The sequence below is a fragment of the Cervus elaphus genome, chromosome 17 (assembly GCF_910594005.1).
Source record: "Cervus elaphus chromosome 17, mCerEla1.1, whole genome shotgun sequence".
NCBI classification, from domain to species: domain Eukaryota; kingdom Metazoa; phylum Chordata; class Mammalia; order Artiodactyla; family Cervidae; genus Cervus; species Cervus elaphus.
The window spans coordinates 44,854,245-44,869,049 of record NC_057831.1 but is presented as its reverse complement, the minus strand read 5'-3'; the positions used below and the strand labels follow the sequence as shown (position 1 = coordinate 44,869,049).

The 14,805-nt window shown below is 37.9% G+C and overlaps 1 protein-coding gene across 4 annotated transcripts in view; it reads left to right on the top strand.

The window, feature by feature from the left end:
- The first annotated feature begins 1,674 nt into the window (after positions 1-1,674).
- The window catches only part of SEPSECS (Sep (O-phosphoserine) tRNA:Sec (selenocysteine) tRNA synthase), a 54,789-nt gene continuing 41,658 nt past the window's right edge, over positions 1,675-14,805 (top strand). The window contains exons 1-6 of one of the 4 annotated variants that reach the window (XM_043871120.1): positions 1,675-1,936; positions 3,300-3,454; positions 5,207-5,325; positions 5,641-5,799; positions 8,239-8,392; positions 12,463-12,565. In XM_043871120.1, the coding sequence (XP_043727055.1) occupies positions 1,685-1,936; positions 3,300-3,454; positions 5,207-5,325; positions 5,641-5,799; positions 8,239-8,392; positions 12,463-12,565 (942 nt within the window). In that variant the 5' untranslated portion in view covers positions 1,675-1,684. Of the gene's footprint in view, positions 1,937-2,185; positions 2,741-3,299; positions 3,455-5,206; positions 5,326-5,640; positions 5,800-8,238; positions 8,393-12,462; positions 12,566-14,805 lie in introns of those variants that run through there. The other 3 variants (XM_043871121.1, XM_043871123.1, XM_043871124.1) reach the window with 3 other exon arrangements.

Sequence of the window (14,805 nt, the reverse complement as noted above, 5' to 3'; positions counted from 1 at the left end):
GCATTTGGCAGACTCAAAGGCAGGCAGGGGAGTGGAAAAGCTTTATGTTAGAAAAGTGGAAGGGTTCAGGTGTGCTCTGATTGGAGACTGTTGACAAGGGGAAGCTGTTGACCATCTATTCTATAGTGTTCAGTGCTGTGCTATGAACACAGATGTCAAACATAACCCTCACCAATGAGGCGCTCACAGTCTAGTTGAGGAAGACAGAAAATTATCGACTGAAATGCAATTTGGCAAGTATCACAGCTAATAAATGGCAGGATGGTCTGGGAACACACAGTAGGAACAGTGGTTGAGTGTGAAAGCTTTAGTCATTCAGTTGTGTCTGACTCTTTGGGACCCCCTGGACTGTAGTCAACCAGGCTTCTCTGTCTACAGAATTCTCCAGGCAAGAACAGTGGAGTGGGTTGCCATTTCCTTCTCCAGGGGATCTCCCCAACCAAGGGATCAAACCTAGGTCTCCTGCATTTCAAAAAGATTCTTTACTATCTGAGCCACCAGGTTACCTGTTAAACAATGTGTCCCAGGGGAGTGGGGTGTGGTGGGGGTGGGGCAGTGGGAGGGAAGGGTCTGATTTGTAGAGATTACTGATTTCAATGGATTTCCATGGTGTAAATACTCCCGCCCTGGCCAGTTTTAATTTACCTGTAGGATGCCACTAAACAGGTAGTTGGAAAGAGATGTGAAGTAAGGTGCCATTATATCCTGTTTCCACCATACAGTATAGCAGATGCAAACAATTTCAAAAGCACAGATAATAGTAAAATGTAGAAAAATAATTAGGAAATTATGAGTTTGAGTGTTTACTATATTTTGCTTTTAAGACAATTGGCTTAATTGTAAACTTACAACTAAGAGCCACTGTATTTAAAAGCCAACTCACAAAATTATTTACCATTTAACAATCACCTCTTGAAAGAGAATACGAACTATTGTAAATGGGCCCCAGCATACCACTAAACAAGAGTGATTTCAAGAATTATTGTAGGCTCACCTAGAGTGAAGACTGCAAGGAAATCAATGGGAGGGATCCTGCCTTTTCATCTCCATCTCAAGCACCTAGTGCTAGGTTGTTGAAAAGTCAAAAGTAACTCATTAATTCAATATTTAAAAAAAATTTTGAGCCCCTACTATATTCTGGGCACTTTTCCAGGCATTTGGGGAGTACCACAGCAAATACCAAGGCCCTGCCCTTTAGAGGGTTTACATTCTTTTGGATGTACGTGTGTGTGTTTATGTGTGTGTTTGTAAAAAACGTCTCATATCAAGAGGTGGGTGATAAATGTTATGGCCAAAATCTCTGTGGTGCAAAGGAGAAAAGGAGTAGGGGCACTGCTATTTCAAACGGGGTTTCCAGACATTTGTCAATGTTGAGATCTATGAAGGAGGGGATGAGCGGGTCTGGAATCTGAGAAACATGGCCTGAGTAAGGCTGAAGAGCAGACTCAGATATCCACCATTCAACAGGACTGGAATACAGCGTAAGGTAGGAAATTTTTTCTTCAGGGAAGCCACTCACTTGGCCCTGACTCTCCTCAGCCGCTCCTCTCAGGTGCAAAGCTTTCCTTCAAGTCCGTGGGCAGGGCTAATTTTCTGTACTAGTTGAAGCCTACCAAACGCCCGGACACCCTTGCGCATGCGCAGATGCTTCGCCCTCAGGCACACTATGAGGAGCGGTTCGCGCATGTGCGAGAGCGAGACGGAACTTTTTGTCCCAAGGCCTTCCCGTACCGTCCAGGAGGCGAGTGGCCTCCTGGTTCCGGGGTATATTTGTTGTGTGTCAGTTGTTCTCCGGTCTCCGACAGCTGTCGCCACTACGGACATGAACCGCGAGCTCTTCGCGGCGGGCGAGCGGCTGGTGTCGCCGGCTTACGTGCGGCAGGGCTGTGAGGCCCGCCGCTCGCACGAGCACCTCATGCGGCTGCTTCTGGAGAAGGTACTGGGCTCTCGGGTCCCTCCCCAACCGCCGCGCCCCCCAGGCTCCGGCTCCGCCCAGCGACCTTGTTAGTTCCAGGACAAGCCTCACCCGCTCGTATTTGCTGTCTGAACCCTGTCCTCAGAGCCTGTCGCAGATTGGCATTGCCCTGTGCCGGCTTGCACCGCTCAGGTCCTTCTCAGCTTCGCCAGTGCAGCAAAACCCGGAGAGCGTCATTAGGCGATACGAGGTGTTCGGGATTTTGAGCCGCTCCCCCGCCCCCCCACCCGCTTTTTTTGTTTTTTTTTTTCCTAACTTCGGGTTGGAGAAGCGAGGGGGAGGGACCATATGATTTAGTTTTTTGTTTGCGGGTAGGGCAAAGTTCGCCTCTTCCAACTTTCACTACTCCCAGGAAACACGTGATGTTTACATAAACTTAGGTTTGTTAACTGGTAAGGGCTTTCCCGGTGGCCAAGAATCCGCCCGCCACTGCGGGAGACGTGGGTTCCATTCCTGGGTCGGGAAGACCTGGGGAAGGAAATGGCGACCCACTCCCGATTTTCTTGCCTGGAGAATCCTATGGAGAAAGGAACCTGGCGGGCTACGGTCCATGGGGTCCCAAAGAATCAGACAGGACTTAACGACGACACACAACAAGGCACTTAAAATCAGTCAGTCCTAAAGGAAATCAACCCTGAATATTCATTGAAAGGACTGATGCTGAACCTCCTATGCTTTGGCCACCTGATGCAAGGAGCCGGCTCATTGGAAAAGACCGCGAAGCTGGGAAAGAGTGAAGGCAAAAGGAGAAGGGGGCGGCAGAGGGTGAGATGGTTAGGTAAAACCCACGGGATGGACAGAAATTTGAGCAAATCCTAGAAGATAGTCGAGGACAGAGGAGCCTGGGGTGCTGCAGTCCTTGGGGATCTCAAAAGAGTCGGACCCCTTAGTGACTGAACAACATGCTAACTCAAAGCAAGTATTGCCAAGGAACTTCACAGGTCTCCTAGTTCTTGCCAGCATCCTGAATTTTAATCTCAGTACAGTTTGGCAACCCCAGTTTTAACACCCTGGTTTGAAAAATCCTAGTTGAAGATAAGGTTTATTTGTCTTCAGTTACTTTTCTTGTAGCTTTAAACCTGAGTAAATCTCATTGTATGCATTTATCATCATATCTGTAGTCTGTAGATAATTGTAATGCATTGTAACAAACATTTTGCCTCCTGAGGGTTTCTTCACAGTGCTGAATTCATGTCTGAATTTTAGAAAGCAAGGAGCATGGCAGAATGTGCATGGAAAAGTTTTAAAGTTCATTGAATAGAGTTCTAGGGAATGATGGTTTTTTTAAATATAGTCATAAGCTTTTTTCCCCTCCTTTTTTAAGGGCAAGTGTCCAGAGGATGGTTGGGATGAAAGTACACTTGAACTCTTTTTACATGAACTTGCAATTATGGACAGCAACAATTTCCTGGGCAACTGTGGTGTGGGAGAAAGGGAAGGAAGGGTGGCATCTGCATTAGTTGCTCGGCGACATTACAGGTAGGTTTTTTTAAGTACAAAGCATTTCTTTTTTCTTTGTTAAAAACCATGGTGGCAGTATTAGTAAAATTATAAAATGTTTGTAACCTACTTCGTGTTTAAATGGACATGTGAACTAGCTTCAATAGGGAGATGGAAACGATTTATCTGAGTAGGTGGTTTTTAAGACAGTAGGGTAAAAGTTATAGTATGTGGTGGTTATCCTGTCAGGTCTGGGTTGTTAAAAAATGCTGGCTGTATGTTGTGTTAAGAGTGTTTAACCTAATAAACCTATTTGGTTATCAGAGTTTAAAATGTGTTAGGGTTGTTTATAGTTTTCCATGTTTCTTTTCTAACATTGCAGATTTTTTTTATAGAATGTTATATGGATAGGACTTTCCATCATTCACTCACAACTAAATTGAATCCTATATGAGTATCCTGCTTTGTTGCAGTAGGTGTAGGAAAGGTATATTATATTTAATTTCAGGTTATTAAATCACTTTTTTCTTTTGTATTATTTCAGAAAACATTATGCCATCAATTCTGACAACGATTTAGTTGTCAGTGGTTCGAAATACGATCATTTCTCTGTTCTCCAACCTTTCCTTGAAATATAGGTAAACTCTTTAAAACTCATGTCTTCCATGATTTTAAATCATGATGAAATTTTCCTCGGGATAGTAGAATTTTATTTCAGCCCAAGCTATTGTCAAAGCTAATGATAATGAATGTATGACCTAGATGAAAAATTCATGGTTAAAAATAAGCTGATAACATCATTGATAATATATGTTAAAAAAAAGCTTTGTACCTGAGGTTGCAGTGGTAATGGAGTATGATACTAGTGTTCTGTGATAATTCCTATGTGCAGAGTTTCTAATGTAGGCAACTATAAATGATAAATAAATCAAATTTAAAATCAATGGTTTGTACACTAATTTTCAAGGAGCATATAATTCTTCTAAACTTAAGGCAATATTTGAAATATCAGTTCGTCTCTGTTGGAACTTAGCTCACTGCTCTGATTAGGGAAATGGAAAGAAAGAAGAGAATTTAATATTGCATATATTCTGGTTTTCCATGGCTGTATAACAAACCACCTCAAAACAATAGTGGTTTAAAGCAGTCACTTCTTGTTGTCTCTCACAGTTCTATAGGTCACCTGGACCTAGCAGGTAATTATTGCTTCAAGTCTCTCACGTACATAGTCCGGCTGACAGTTTAGTCATCTGAAGGTTCAACTGGGCAGTTCATCCAAGTTCAGTCACTTAGATGGCTGGGAATTGAGATGGCCTCTCCAAGTGGCTTGACTTGGGTTTCTACCATCATGGCAGCTGGATTTGAAGAGAGAAACCCTCTCTTCCTCTCCCCTGCCTCCCCTTGAGCAAACCCTTCAAGAGGCCAGGTAGAGAGAGGCTTTAAGACTTGTTATGACCTAGCTCAGACGTTCCACACCATCGTGTCTGCTTGATTCTTCCAGACCAAACAAACCACTGAGGCCAGCCCAGATTCAAGTTGAGAGGAATTAGACTCCGTCTCTTGGTGTGGCAGTGGCATATGGGCATAGAGAGAAACGGAATTGATAGTGACCATCTTTGAAGACTAGCAACCACAGCATAATTGATGAGTTTGTTTTGATTTAACTCGATATGTCCACATTATTAATAGTCAAATATAGTGTTTGTTTGGTTACTTGTATTTGTATACTTATACAGTGGATTACTTAACAGTGAACATTTTTGTCCAGCTGTTGGCCCATTTTTTGCTTAGGTTCATTCATGGAATTGGACGATCAGGTGATATTTCCGCTGTGCAACCCAAAGCTGCAGGTTCTAGCCTTTTGAACAAAATTACCAATTCTTTGGTCCTGGACGTCATCAAAATGGCTGGTATGTACTGTGCTAATCATAATACTTTTGGCTGACCAGTCGCACAAACCTTTGCCTAATTTCTTTTATTAATGCTTCTTTCCAAAAGGAGTATAAATGGCTTTTGAAAAGATATATGTAAAACCTTTAGAATAAGATGGAAAATAAGAGCCACAAGTCTGGAGGATGAATTTAGCAGTGAGCTTCCTGAGCAGGCATACAGAAGAAGTACTAAGTCTATAACTCTTTTTATTTGATAGAAGTATATAATTTCTTTAAGAAGGATGCTAGTTTTTCAATGGAATAACTCATTTCTGTTTTTGTTCTTATTTGTAGGTGTCTATACAGTGACCAGCTGCTTTGTAGTTCCAATGGCAACTGGTATGAGTCTAACCCTGTGTTTCTTAACATTGCGACACAGAAGACCAAAGGCAAAGTATATTATATGGCCGCGAATAGACCAGAAGTCTTGCTTTAAATCCATGATCACTGCAGGTAAAAAAAAAGAGAAGCAGCATATTTGTCTTCAATATCACAGAAAATTCAAATATTTTATATAGAGGCAAATAAGTGAAAAAGAAACAAAAGTGAAGTCACTCAGCCGTGTCTGTCTCTGTGACTGTAGCCTGCCAGGTTCCTCCATCCATGGGGTTTTCCAGGCAAGAATACTGGAGTGGGTTGCTGTTTCCTTCTCCAGGGGATCTTCCTGACCCAGGGATTGAACCTGGATCTCCTGCACTGCAGGCAGACTCTTCACCATCTGAGCTACCAACTAAACCTGTTCCTATTCCATTTTTTTAATTGTGGTGAAACATACATAACAAAATTTATCATTTTAACCAGTTTTAAATATGTAGTTTCTTGATACTAAGTACATTCATCATGTTTGAACCATCACCACCATCTCTTTACGGAACTTTTTCATCCGCTTTAACTGAAACTCTACCTATTAAACAATAACTCTCCCCTCCCCTCCACCCCAGGTCTGCAGAAATCACTATTCTACTTTCTATGAATTTGTCCTTCATATAGGTGGAATTATAGACTATTTGTCCTTTGTGACTGGCTTATTTGACTTAGCATAATATCTTTAAGGTTCATCCATGTTATAATATATGCCAGAATTTCCTCCTCCTTTTAAGACTCCCATTGTGTGTGTGTGTGTGGGGGTGGGGGGTTTGTTCATTCATTCATTTACTGGTGGACACTTAGGTTGCTTCCACCTTTTGGCTATGGTGAATAATGCTGCTAACAACATGGGTGTACATATCTTGTTTGAGTCCCTGCTGTGAATTCTTTTCAGTATACACTCAAGAAGTGGAAGTGCTGCATTGTATGCCCCCATTCTTTAAAATGGGAATATGATTACCTACTTCAGAAGATTGTTTTCAGGATTAAATGGGATGACATATGAAGTGCCGGCAATAATCCCTGGAGCATGCAAGGTGCTTCAGGAATATTTGTTGTGTGTACATGAGTGGAATACCCATAAATAATTACCATGAACCAAAGTACAAGAATACAGACATCACTGAATATAGATGAAAAGAAACTTTAAATTGGCATTTTAGTATTTGGCTTCCTGATTGAGTCAAGTCGAATTTGAGAATTTAAAGTTATTTTTGAATGACCTCAGTCTGTTGTATGAAATTAACAGTACTGGACTGTAATTAAACTGCATAAATAATTCTAAAGAAACTCGGGTAAAGGGATTCATAATAAGATCATACAGCAGAAATAGACTTTTAAGTGGCATAAATCTGTCAAGTCTATTAATTTGCAAACTATTAACCAAAAATCTGATAACCAAACTTATGGAAAGATTGATATATTGAAAAACCGGAAGCTTTTTCCAAAAGGTGTTATGATTTGAACAATATTATGTTGTTATGAAGCAAGATGGTTGTATTCATAGAAAAACAACACAAACTTGGATTGTAGTTGTTTGAAAGCAAAAATAAGATTGAATCTAGAGAATTTGAGAATGGAAAATTAGCTGTCCTTAGGATGTTATTGATTTAAGTAAAGTTTTGTTTTAATAGCTGCTTAGATATGAAATCTAGACTTCTGTAGACCAGCATATGTGAATTAATGATTTTATAGTGGCTGAAGTTTTATATTTCTGTAGTTATAATGCAGACAGCTTGTTGTGGATTCTAAAACAGAAATGAAAACTACTTGCACTTAACTTTGCTTTAAATTGCTGTGTGACCTTGGGGAAGCCACTTAATCTTCCTAAACTTTGGCTCCCTTATCTTTGAAATAAGGAAGTTGACTTAAATGGTTTCTAAATCCCTTATAGCTTTTAAATCCATGAATCTAGCCTACTGCTAGATCTGGTATTTAGGAAGACTTAAGACGTGAGTACATAATAACTTTACGTGCAAAACAATTTTTATATTTAAATTATAGAAGGCTCTTATAAGCTATGAGATGGGTCTCCTAAAATGTGTTTTATTTTTCTTTAGAGATAAAACATTTAAGTGCATGATTGTGATTTGTTCCAGTACTTGAATTATATTATTTTTGTTCATCTCTCAAATAAAATGAACTTTAAAATAAAACTTGTGTTGCCAGAGATTGAGTAGATTTACTTTTCGATGGACTGAAATTGAACAGGGCTCAGTGACCTCTCTTGTCATCAGTGACTGTGTTGCTACTTTCCTAGGCATCTATTCAACACTTGTTTTCCTTTCTTCCCAGAATTAGTCTTTCTTGTCATATCAAAATATTAAATAGATTTGTGATCCTAATTGTCCTTCACATTGTTTTGACCTGCCTTTGCCTCTTGCCAGTATTAAGCCAGGTCTTTATATTAGAGAAGGGTCCATTGGCCAAAATAAATATTAAGAGTTCTGTATAGAACAGGACTGCTTCCTAGAGTCCAGGATCTCCCCTTATTCTAACATTTTGGTTTCTGGTTGACTTGGTTAGGTTTTGAGCCTGTGGTGATAGAGAACATTTTAGAAGGTGACGAGCTGCGCACAGACCTGAAAGCAGTGGAGGCTAAAGTCCAGGAACTTGGGCCTGATCACATTCTGTGTGTTCATTCTACCACGTCCTGTTTTGCTCCAAGGGTGCCTGATAGGTAAATGATTTGTGAATATTGTCTTTCACTGTTCATCAGTCTTTAAAATGCACTTATACTAATTCTGAGAGATATCTAAGTAACATTTGGCAGTTAATGCTACTTGAATGAACTGTTGAAGAAACAACATAATGGCTTCAGAAAATAAAAATACGATATAGAAGAAGGAAAAGCAACTACTACCAAGTGGAGACCCTTTTTATCACCTGAGTAGATGCAGAGCATCTCTGTTTTCTTGCTCTTCTTTATGTTTCTGGACATCTAGCATCTTTTTTGTCATTATTTAATAGAAGTTTCTAAGCTAAATTTTTGATTTGCATATTTGTTTTTATTGCCATCTCCACTTATTTGATCTTACAGTTAGTTTTCATATATAGGAACTATCAGTATTATAATAACAGATTTTAAATAGAAAATTTTAGGATTATTTATTGTCCTTTGATTTTCCTTTTTTAAATTGGAAGACTAACCCAGACATACAGTTAGGTATATAATTATCCTTGCATTTTGAGAAAATGCAAATGTTTAAAAATGGCAACTGTTTCCTTTACTAAAGGATGGCCACAAGTTTTTGCTCTGAAAATGTAGTAGGCTTAGGTATAGTAATATATATTTCTAGTTTTGACAGCAACTGTTTGTTTCATTTTAGCATTTTGAATAGAAGTACTAATAATTTATAAAAACTACATTGACTTTGGACAATTTTCATAGCATCAAGTTATACTTTGATTTTAGTTCATGGAGTCACATGATTTGACAGTAATTAATGAATGCATGTTAGCTTTCTTTATAAGCGGATTTTAAGACACTTTTTAAGACACTTGCTTCATTCATGAGCTTGAGTTCTGTTTTCAGATTATGTTACATATGCTTGAGTTGTTTATTCATTTTAAATTTGTATTGAAATATTAAGTAAACATCTTTATTCTTTCTTCATTGATGTTTTTGCTATCTAGAAAAATTTTAATGTGATGGAAATAAATTACATTTCTAAAAACAGCATATGGATATTTGTATTATTATAGATTATTTATCCTTGAGGATATTTTTGTTTTTCTTTCATTTTGACTTTTTTTTTTAATTGACATATGGTTGATTTGCAGTGTTGTGTTAGTTTCTGGTGTACAGAAAAGTGATTCAGTTATACACATACATATAAAAACAATATGTATATTGGTTTTATATCTTTTCCGTTAGGGTTTATTAAAGGATATTGAATATAGCTCCCTGTGCTTTACAGTATGACCTTGTGGTTTATCTATTTTACATATAGTAGTTTGTATCTGCTGATCCCAAATAACCTAATTTATGTTTCCCCCACCCGGTTTCCCTTTTGGTAATCATAAGTTTGTTCTCTGTGTCTATGAGTCTGTTTCTGTTTTGTGAGTTTGTTCATTTGTATCATATTTTAAATTCTGCATATAAGAGGTATCATAATTGTAATTTTCTTTCTCTGACTTGCTTCACTTAGTATGGTAATCTCTAGGTCAGTCTATGTTGCTGCAATTGGCATTATTTTGTTCTTTTTTATGGCTGAGTAGTATTCCACGGTCTGTATAGGCCACACCTTTATCCATTCACCTATAGGTAGACATTCAAGTTGCTTCCATGTTTTGGCTATTGTAAATAGTGCCATTATGAATATAGCTCAGTCACTCAGTCATGTCTGAATCTTTGTGGCCCCATGGACTATAGTCTGCCAGGCTCCTCTGTCCGTGGGATTATCCAGGCAAGAATACTGGATGGGTGTCATTTCCCACTCCAGGGGATCTTCCCACCTCAGACACGGAACCTGTGTCTCCTGCATTGGCAGGCAGATTCTTTACCACTAGCGCCACCTGGGGAGGCCCTCGTTGTGAATATAGGGATGCAGGTATTTGTTTGAATTAAAAATTTTGTGTGCATGTATGTCCAGAAGTGGGAAGGCTGGATCCTCTGGCAACTCTATTTTTAGTTTTTTTAAGGAATCTCCATACTCTTTTTCCATAGTGGCTGCATCAGTTTACATTCCTGCAAACAATGTAGCAGGGTTTCCTTTTCTCCACACCCTCTCCAGCACTTATTATTTGTAGATTTTTTTAATGATGGCCATTCTGAGTGGTGTGAGGTGATAACCTCATTGAAGTTTTGATTTGCAGCTCTATAATAATTAGCGATGTTGAGCATCTTTTCATGTGCCTATTGGCCATCTGTATCATTTTGAATAACTTTATTGCCTGGTATAGGATAAGTACATTTTGTGTGTATTATCCTTTACAGAAAATCAGGGTTTTTTTTTCAGTCAGAATTCTCATGTTTATTCTCATGTTAAATACTACTGTTTAGTGGTGTTATATAATGAATGTTCCTGATTAGCGTGAATTTTAGGGAAATGATGATGCTCAGTTATTAGTAAAATGTTTGAATTTCTGATTTATTAAATTTAAAACTACATTTTGATTTCTTTACATTAAGTTTAATTCCTTTATAGTCTTAATTTGAATGGATATATTGTCTTTATTAATTAGACAGAGTATTGTGGGGCAAAATCAAAATGTTTTTTAAAAGTATCATTTCTTAAATTGATAAATTAGATTCTAAGTTAGAATACAATCTGATTCACATGGAAAATATTTTTTTCATTTCTCCTTGCCTTCTTAATACACATTGTAAATATTAGCAATTTGAGCAATTCAGAATATTTAAAACTGCTCACAAGTTATTTTTTTTTAAGTACTTTGTTATTATGATGCTTTATTCTCAAAGAAGTTTGTTCCATTATTAAGAAATACTTTCATTAGAAAACAAACATGTGAAAGTGTCTTTTATGAAGAAAATACTTGTGTGTATTCCAGAGGTCTATTTTTGTTAAAAACGTCTGATTCGTTTTCTGCCTTGATTTGTGAGGTTTATGAAAATGAGTGATAAAATGAGATTTTAATTCATAAAACAAAACTTTAAGGAAGTAAATTGAAAACTTCTAACAGTTGAATAATTTATTTATATTTGTAGTTTAAAAACATATTAATGTACATCTACTGTAAAAGGAAAATGTGCTATGGATAAATAGATAATTAAGCTATTATATACTTGTAATACATTTTTGTGGGAAAGAATTTTTATTCTTTTAACATGCTTCAAATTTTTATATTGTAGAGAGCATTTTTAAATAATTTTTATCAAGCCACAGGATTTTGTTTCAGCTTCAGAGCATGAAGACATTTCTGTTAGAGATGACCTCAGTCACAAATAGTATTTAGTTTTACAAAAGAGCATCATTTATTACACTCTAATTGAAATTTATTACTTTACTTTGCATAAAGTTAGACTCTCAGATTGTCTTAATATGAGAAGTGTCAAATGAAAAAGTAAGAGTGAATTTTAAACCAGCAGCTATTTAAAAGATTCTTTAGTATCCAAGTTGTTGGAAAACGTTATTTTGGCACTTAAGTAGTTTAATGTTCTGTATTTTTTAATACATTAAAGTCTATTTGAAAATGTATTTTTTACTTTATGAGATGCTTCATAGAGACTTCTTAGGATTTCAAGATATGCTAATTATTTTGCAGATATTAGCTTTGGAATGATAAGCAATTGAAAGCATTTAAAAATGAGCATACCTACCTTGTAAGAACTTTATAAATAATCTGCTTCTTGCTTTTCTTTTTTTGCTTATTGCTTTTTATATAGAAATTTTTCAAGTGATTTAAAAGCTACCATCTATATAGACTTTTCTAAACACTTGTTTTCTTATTTTTATTGGTAACATTAATTTAAAAGCTTTTCCAGGCTTATCTCTAAGTACCTACTATGTATTTCAAAGGTGCCAAAGTATATGCTGAAATACTGCTGTAAAAATATCAGTTTGTCATTTTTTTCCCTAGTATACTTTTTTGCTGTTTAGCTGCTAAGTTGTGTCCGACTCTTTTGTGACCCCATGAACTATAGCTCACCAGGCTCCTCTGTCCATGGGATTTCCTAGGGAAGAATACTGGAGTGGATTGCCATATGGATAACTTAAATTTTAAAAGTTTTCTTGTAGTTTATTAAGGCAGAGTATGAATACAACTTTCTATTGAATATGTTTATAGGTTAGAAGAACTGGCTGTGATATGTGCTAAGTACGGCATTCCACATATAGTCAACAATGCCTATGGAGTGCAATCTTCAAAGTGCATGCACCTCATTCAGCAGGTAAGAGAGCTTCAAAAGATACGTCAAGAAAAAATGGATTTTAACATATTTGGGATTATTACTTTGTTTTTCTTACAACCTAATATAGAAAGACAGTTTAGCATCTTCGTTTTTATGGAGCATTAGGAATTTGCCTCCAGTAGTCACTAGTGAAAGTCATTATTCTTTGCTAGTGGCATTGGACTACAGCTGTGGTCAGAATGGGTGTAAAAATATTTCACCACAGAGCACCGAGCTGAGCTCCCTTTGCTATAGAGCAGGTTCCCAGTAGCTGTCTACTTTACACATGGTAGTTGGTAGTGTGTATTTATCCGTCCTGGTCTCCCAGTTCATCCTACCCAAGGTGGGTGGTGGGAGGGAGGCCCAAGAGGGAGGGGCTGTATGTAGCCAGGTCACTTCACTGTACAGCAGAAACTTACACAACATCGGACACCACCAGATGGTCAACACCAGAATCAGACTGATTATATTCTTTGCAGTCAAAGATGGAGAAGTTCTATACAGTCAGCAAAAACAAGACTGGGAGCTGACCGAGACTCAGATTATGTAACTCCTTATTGCAAAATTCAGACTTAAATTGAAGAAAGTAGGGAAAACCACTAGACCATTGAGGTATGACCTAAATCAGATCCCTTAACGATTATACAGTGGAAGTGACAAATAAATTCAAGGGATTAAATCTGATAGAGTGCCTGAAGAACTGTGGACGTAGGTTCATGACATTGTACAGGACCAGGAATCAAGACCATCCCCGAGCAAAGGAAATTCAAAAAGACAAAACGGTTGTCTGAGGAGGCCTTACAAATAGCTGTGAAAAGAAGAGAAGTGAAAGGCAAAGGAGAAAAGCAAAGATATGTCCATTTGAATGCAGAGTTGAAAGAACAGCAAGGAGAGATAAGAAAGCCTTCCTCAGCAATCAATGCAAAGAAATAGAGGAAAACAATAGAATGGGAAAGACTAGAGATCCCTTCAAGAAAATTCGGGATACCAAGGGAACATTTCGTGCAAAGATGGGTTCGATAAAGGACAGAAATGGTATGGACCTAACAGAAACAGAAGATATTAAGAAGAGGTGGCAAGAATACACAGAACTATACAAAAAAGGTCATGACCCAGATAATAACGATGGTGTGATCACTCACCTAGAGCCAGACATCCTGGAGTGTGAAGTCAAGTGGGCCTTAGGAAGCATCACTACGAACAAAGCTAGTGGAGGTGGTGGAATTCCAGTTGAGCTATTTCAAATCCTAAAAGATGGTGCTGTGAAAGTGGCGCACTCAATATGCCAGCAAATTTGGAAATCTCAGCAGTGGCCACAGGACTGGAAAAGGTCAGTTTTCATTCCAGTCCCAAAGAAAGGCAATGTCAAAGAATGCTGAAACTACTGCACAGTTGCACTCATCTCAACACGCTAGTGAAGTAATGCTCAAAATTTTCCAAGCCAGACTTCAACAGTATGTGAACAGTGAACTTTCAGGTGTTCAAACTGGTTTTAGGAAAGGCAGAGGAACTAGAGATCAAATTACCAACATCTGCTGGATCATCAAAAAAGCAAGAGAGTTCCAGAAAAACATCTATTTCTGCTTTACTGACTATGCCAAAGCCTTTGACTGTGTGGATCACAGCAAATTGTGGGAAATTCTTCAAGAGATGGGAATATCAGACCACTTGACCTGCCTCCTGAGAAATCTGTATGCAGGTCAGGAAGCAACAGTTAGAACTGAACATGAAAGGACAGACTGGTTCCAAATAAGAAAAGGAGTATATATCAAGGCTGTATGTTGTCACCCTGCTTATTTAACTTATATGCAGAGTACATCTTGAGAAACGCTGGGCTGGATGAAGCACAAGCTGGAGTCAAGATTGCCGGGAGAAATATCAATAACCTCAGATATGCAGATGACACCACCCTTATGTCAAAAAGTGAAGAAGAACTAAAGAGCCTCTTGATGAAAGTGAAAGAGGAGAGTGAAAGAGTTGGCTTAAAGCTCAACATTCAGAAAACTAAGATCATGGCATGTGGTCCCATCACTTCATGGGAAATGGGGAAACAGTAGAAACAGTGTCAGACTTTATTTTTGTGGTCTCCAAAATCAACTGCAGATGGTTACTGCAGCCATGAAATTAAAAGACGTTTACTCCTTGGAAGAAAAGTTATGACCAACCTAAACAGCATTTTCAAAAGCAGAGGCATTACTTTGCCAACAAAGGTCCATCTAGTCAAAGCTATGGTTTTTCCA